The sequence below is a fragment of the Apis dorsata genome, unplaced genomic scaffold (genome assembly GCF_000469605.1).
Source record: "Apis dorsata unplaced genomic scaffold, Apis dorsata 1.3 scaffold_247, whole genome shotgun sequence".
Classification (NCBI taxonomy): Eukaryota; Metazoa; Arthropoda; class Insecta; order Hymenoptera; family Apidae; genus Apis; species Apis dorsata.
This window is the reverse complement of record NW_006263526.1, coordinates 354,855-361,861: the sequence shown is the minus strand read 5'-3', so window position 1 is coordinate 361,861 and position 7,007 is coordinate 354,855. Positions and strand designations below refer to the sequence as shown.

Sequence of the window (7,007 nt, the reverse complement as noted above, 5' to 3'; positions counted from 1 at the left end):
TATATATATATATATATATAATTAAAATTTATTGTTGAAAAATAAAAATATAAATAGAATTTAAATATAAAATTTAATTAAAAATATAAAGATTAGAAAATATATATTTTAATAAAGAATATTTTCTTTTTCTTTTTTAATCTATCATAAATATCGTAAAAGAAGGGTTCTCTAAATCTATGCTACGTTATTGTCGACATCGATTATACCTCCTATGAAATGATCGAGTTCTCGCGCACTTTCTTCTCGACATTGTGTGTGTATATTCGCTCAGCTGTTCTGGTTAGAAGCAATCGCGGTTCATCTGATTGCACAAATTTTCGAAGCTTTGGAGTTTATTTTTAGTACCAGTGCCATGTCGTCTTGGTATGATCCTCGTGGATTTTTGCTGCGTAAGAGCATGTTACTTGCTCTTTGATTTGGTCTATACAAAAAAAGATTTTTTTGGTGATTGACAAATTTATTCGTCACTCACCATAGATATCAAAAATTTGACATTAATTTAGAATCGATGTACTCCGAAAATTGACGCTTAAGTTTAACGATAACAGTTAAGAAATAATAATGAAGAAGACACGTTCAAATATATTTCGTGACATTTATTATCAGCCATATAATGATTATACGAGAATGAAGCTTTATTCCAGCAGTAAAGGTATTTCGCATTATATTGTAAAATTAAAATTTAATAACATGTTATAAAATATAATATAAAATAAAAATCTATTTTTATTGTAATAATCATAATTAAAAAAAAATAATTATTAAAAATTAAATACTTTTATATTTATATAATAAAACTTGTAACTAATTATTATAGATTTTTTTTTAAATAGGAATAATTTTATATGCAAAATTGAATAAAAATAAATTCAAATATATTTTTTATCTATTTTAAAATTTTATTAAAATTAGTATTCATATATTCTAGCAAGTCTTCAAATGATGCAGCGTATGGCATTATTAAGAAGATTAAAAGTTCATAATGGTTGTGTAAATTCTGTTTGCTGGAATGCTACTGGAGAATTGATATTATCTGGTAGTGATGACCAACATCTTGTCCTTACAAATGCTTATAATTATGAGGTATGTATTTATTTTCATTAATCTCTATTTTTATGTATTTAATTAAATTAGAATCTTATATATCTGTGTCAAGTTTATGGAAGATTATAATTTTTATTATTTATATATTTCAATTAAAATATTCAAAGTTTAAATATAATAAAACAATTAATTTTTTTAAAAGAATATGTTTTTAATAATTTTTCTATAATATTTCAATAATATAAATTTAAGCTGTATATAATTATTATATTAAAATATTTTTATTTNTATATTTATTTTATTTATTTTATTAATATTTATCTTGTATTTATATATTTTTTATAATATTTATCTTTTGGTTATAAATGTTTAATTATTATTTATTAATAGAAAAAAATATATATTATTATATTTCATTTTTATAATTTTTATTGAGTTATATTATATTTGGTTTGATAATATTATTAAATTATTATATATTATTATAAATATATCACAAATAAAATTATTTTTGATATATTATATCAATATCTTTATAGAAATGTTTTTGTCATCATTTACAAAGTTTGTATATTTATATTTTTTTTTTTTACTTAAGATTGAATGACAGTAAGTTTGATTAAAAGGAAATATATTGAAGAAAGTTTCATTGGCAATAATCTTTTTTCAAGGAAATATCATTAGATTTAATTCTAGTCAAGGTCTAACATTGACATAGATAGAAATGTAGTAGCTTTGCCAAATGAACAAAAACCCTTGTATGTAATACATGTATGCTAATTTTATCATCTAGTACTAGAACTATTAATTTAATTATTAATTTAATAAGAAGTTTTATATATATTTAATGTTATAAAAAAATAAATAAAAATTATTTTTAAATAAAAATATTCTTAATAAAAAAAAATATTTTGTTAAAGAACCATCAATAATACTTTTGGTTTTCTTTTTTTACAGGTATTAACAGATTATAAAACCAGTCATAGAGCGAATATATTTAGTGCAAAGTTTCTGCCTAATAGTGGAGATCATCGGATAGTTTCTTGTAGTGGTGATGGTATTATTTTATATACAGGTGAAGATTTGATGATTTTTGATTAAATACAACGTGGTAAATGATTTATAATAATAAAATTTCCATTATAGATTTAATAAGAAGAACAAAAACATTTAATAATCAATTTAATTGTCATGTTGGTACTACATATGAAATAGCGACAATACCTGGTGAACCGCATAATTTTTTAAGTTGCGGAGAAGATGGAACTGTGAGATGGTTTGATCTTAGAATAAAGGATAAATGTAATGCCTCAAGATGTACAGAAGATGTATTAGTTTCATGCGAGAGAGCTATAACTGCTCTCTCTGTAAATCTTGCTTCACCCCATCAAATAGCAATAGGATGTTCTGATAGTACAGTTAGAATACTTGATAGAAGAACACTTGGAACACCCGCCACTGGTAATTAAAATAAAAATTCTATTTAGAAAATCTAAATAGAAAAACAAATAAAAAATTATTAAATAATTTCAGGATGGACAGATACACCTGGAGCAGTAAAACCTTTATGTACTTTCACTGTTCCTGAATTTGAAGGAAATTCTTATAGAATAACATCTTTAAATTATAGCCCTGATGGTCAGGATGTTCTTGTTAGTTATAGTAGTGATCATCTTTATTTGTTCAATGTAAAGGTACAAGATATATTTTCTTTTTAAAGAAATGCTATAAACGTATGCTATAATAAGTTACAGAATCGATCGTTTTATTTAGGACCAAGCTAGTGTACAGTTAAAGAAAGATATCGCAGTTAGAAAAGGAGAGGGTAAGAAGCAAAGATTACGTTCGCCATTACCAGTACGTAGATTAAGACTTAGAGGCGATTGGTCTGATACTGGTCCTGATGCTCGACCTGAGTGTGAGGGAGGTCGACGTAGCGGTACAGGTACTTGAAAATTAAATGTTTGTTATTTTTAATTTTATAAAACAAATACAATATGTATGTTTATTTTTGCATGTTTCAGAAATTGCTCAAGCCAGACCTGTTCTTCAAACATCGTTAATGCAAAGAATGACGGATGTTCTTAGTAGAATGTTAAATGATCCAGCTACTAGAGCTGCATTATGTGGCGGTGGTGAAGATAGTTTGGAAGGTGTAATTGATCATCAAGATAATACTCAAAATAGCAACGAAAATGTTACAGAATCTAATGAAGAAAGACGGGATAACGAGGTCGAAAGAATGGAAAGAACTCAAATTCAATCTAATCAAGGTATTAATTATATTTTAATTATATTTTACTTAAAGTTTTCTGATTTTTATTATATTTTTGAAATGATAATCAACAATTTATTATTATTTTAGAACATCAAATGGACAAATCTGAAAATCCAAGTACTAGTGGCATGCAAAATAATCCTGGAACAAGTCATTCCGTGGAAACAAAAGAAAAAACATCATCTAATGATACTATGCCTTCAAATCAAACGATGGAGGAATGTTCGCCGGTTGAACTCAAATCAAATATTCCTATGGAAATTGAATCTAGTCTTGTAGAAACTCAAAAGTATTCTACACAACCGTGTTCATCGCATACTTTGGATAAAACCAATGATATACCAGAAGATGATCAAAGTAGCAACGATGATTCTCCTTGTAGCAGTATGGAAAATAAACAGGAAGGACATATGATGGAAAATCTTCAAGATAGATTGACGAAAATGAGAGTTGGGTTTCTTGAAAAGTATGATATCTAAGAAAGAATAATATAAATGAGTTAAATTGGTACTTCGATCGAATATTTCTATTCGTTTACGTTTTACTTATAGACACGGCAGCGAACCTGCTGTAAGTTTAACTTATACGGATAAAAGTTCAACAAGTGCAACGATATCTCTTGGTGTAGCTGATGAAATGATTCGTGATGGTTATCACGCTGGTAGGTATATTATTATTTTTTAAATTATTTTATAATTATTTCGTCATTTTAATTTATTTTGAATATGAATTAGGACCATCTGGAACTAGTGGAACTTTCTCAGGCAAAAATCATGACAAACACATACGATATAATGATATACAAGAAAGTAAGTAAATACAGCATAAACAGATATATTTTTTAAAATATCAGAAATCACAGATATTATCTTTTTGACAGAGACTGATGAGAGCGCTTTTAGTGATAGCGATGATGAAGATATACAATCTGAAGAAAGGTATATTGCAAATATTTTAAATTCTATAATCAAAATGAATAAATTAAAATATTCGAATAAAAAAATTATAAATTTTTATTATATAGATTAGAAAGTTCAGCTGAAACTGAAATGGAAGAGGCTATTGGAGATGTTCGAACACGACGAGAATCGATGACTTTCGACAAAACTAGTGTAACAGAACTTCGTGTGAAGCAGAAATATATGGGGCATCGTAATGCTAGGTATATTCATTTTCATTTTTGTAACTTTAATTTGGTGGTCGCCAACGATTAACGCAATTCACGCGTAATAAATGATGGAACCTTGAGAAGGCTGTATATTGCGAGAATGTATATGATTAAATATTGTGACTAAAAGATTAACATAAAATTTGTTGTAATCGAAATTTCTTTAATTGGTTAAATGTTGAATGATAATCAACAATGATGATATAGTAAACAATATTAATGGAACTTTTTTAAAATACCAATTCTATTCGGCGAGTTTGGTTCCTTTATTTTCATGTACATAACGTTTTAACTTTTGTATTCAATGTGTCTGTACAATGATGTTTGATTTTCCCTCGGAAACCATAATTGTTGACTCGTTTTTAATTCCGAAAAAGCCTTCGAACGGTGTGGGTCATTTCTTATAAGGCCGCCATATCATCTCATCAGTTGGTCTTCCCCCGTTGACTCTAGTTTCTTTAGGACTATGATCAAAGAGGCAAACTTTTGGGGCAACGATTTCGTCATGTCGGGTAGTGATTGTGGCCATGTCTTCATATGGGAAAAAGATACGGCCAGATTGTGCATGTTATTGGAAGCCGACCAACATGTCGTTAACTGTTTACAACCACATCCGTACCTGCCATTACTGGCTACAGCCGGTATTGATTATGATGTTAAGCTTTGGGCACCAATAAATGAAGAATCCAGTTTTGATGAAAAGTTTGCTGAAGATGTAAGTTTTTATCTTGTTATTTATCATTAAATATTCAAGATAAAATATAAAAATATAATTTGTTGATATGCATTTTTATTTATAGTTGAAAAAGAGGAATGCAGTCATGTTGGAAGAGACGAAAGATACAATGACTGTGCCGGCTGTTTTTATGATTAGAATGCTGGCATGTCTCAATCAGATACGCAGAGGTAGTGAAAATTTATAATACTTTTCAAGATCTTCCGATAATACACTACATTAGTATGATCAACGTAATTAAGAATAATATACTGAAGAAATTCGGCCGCTTTTCCCCTTTAATGTGCAGGTATCGGAGTAAATAACGGTGTATAGAATTTTTCTGACTTCTTCCTTTTTTTCATATTGTGAACTTGTCCATAGATTTTTTTTAAATTTCACCATTCACCTTATATTCATTATACCTTTCTCTTTTTTTTTATATATTTTTTTTTAAGAAACTATATAAAGATATTTGTAGAGAAGTAACAGATATATATTTATATAAATTCTGTACTGTATAGAATTTGAAAAAAAGAAAAAAAATGAAAGAAGTAGTCAGAGGAGGACAGAAAGTACAAAATCATAGCTTATTATTTTTAAGTCTCAGAGGCTATTCAAATATAATGAAAAAAGAAAATAAAAAATATGAGATAAGAATCAATATAACGTAAATGATAATATTAAAAATAAGAAAAAGTTTTGTAATTTTTTATGCACATAAAAAATTTTCATATGTATACAAGAGAGAGAGAGAGAGTGAGAGAGGCAAAAATTAATTAAATTGACATGTTCATGTGTTGTCACATAGGTATTTTACGATTGCAAATTATTGTAGCAATGAAAATAAAGTTTTTAATCAAAATACAAAATATTTTTAATATATACCAGGATATGTGTGTTTTCAATATCGAGTGTTTTTTCTTTCTCTCTTTTTTTATCGTTATAAGTTTATCGCGAACGATAAATAATTAAATTCGTGTTTTTCTACTCTAGAATAAAATTTAAAACGGTATTAATTCTTTATATTGTAGCTAACGAACTAAGTCACGGTATGGACAGGTATTTGACGTAATATGCATATAAATACATATATTTGTCTTTTCAATATTAGATTAATATTAGCAAGCACGTAACATGTACTGAACGAAATTATGCAACATGATTGATTTTCATTTCTTTATTCGTTCATCAGTTAATCATCTAGATGATCTCATCTAAAATTTAATATCATCAAACCAATCAATAACGATCATTTTCTTTGATTAAAAAATAAATAAATAAATAAATAAAAAAATAAAAAAGAAAACAAAAAAGAATATATTTACAAAATATTATACTCTCTTGAATATTATACATGTTTAAATTTATTCAAATGTATGTATCAAATTTTTTAATTTATTTTTTCCAAAACAAGATCAGTTTTTCCTTTTATTAAGAAATTTCTTTTTTTTTGTATATTGTGCGGTACGCTTTATTTTAAAAATACTGNGTATATCTTTTCTTTTTCTTCACATGTGTAGAAAAACATTTGATAGCACGCCGTGTTTCAGTCATCCGTACGCGACAGCAAATAAAAGTAGTCTATCGTTAGATTACATTACACTGGTTAGAACAAGATATTACAGAATAATTCTGGTTCTTTTGTAGGACGCGGCCGGAACAGGAGGAGGAGCGGCGACGAGACCGGCGAATTACGAGGTGGTTAAGATGTTTCCGGCGATATTGCCGTCTGTGAAGACGGGATCTCAATTGAAGCAGTCCTTATCGCAACGTCGACTGATCATACTTCGAATTTG

General features: G+C 27.4%; 1 protein-coding gene across 7 annotated transcripts; it reads left to right on the top strand.

Moving 5' to 3' along the window:
• The first annotated feature begins 564 nt into the window (after nt 1-564).
• On the top strand, nt 565-7,007 carry LOC102677252 (DDB1- and CUL4-associated factor 6-like). 7 transcript variants are annotated; one of them, XM_006615909.2, is made up of 16 exons: nt 565-655; nt 932-1,086; nt 2,005-2,122; nt 2,194-2,508; nt 2,581-2,741; nt 2,821-2,992; nt 3,072-3,320; nt 3,413-3,791; nt 3,877-3,986; nt 4,060-4,134; nt 4,206-4,263; nt 4,350-4,487; nt 4,956-5,208; nt 5,294-5,399; nt 6,243-6,270; nt 6,859-7,007. In XM_006615909.2, exons 1-16 carry the CDS (start codon nt 565-567, stop codon nt 6,944-6,946), a joined length of 2,496 nt encoding a protein of 831 aa, XP_006615972.1. In that variant the 3' UTR covers nt 6,947-7,007. The 7 variants fall into 7 exon arrangements, 5 of the variants coding, with proteins under 5 accessions (XP_006615972.1, XP_031366464.1, XP_031366463.1 ...); XM_031510604.1 differs by having other exon boundaries at nt 4,947-5,208; nt 6,243-6,260; XM_031510603.1 differs by having other exon boundaries at nt 4,947-5,208.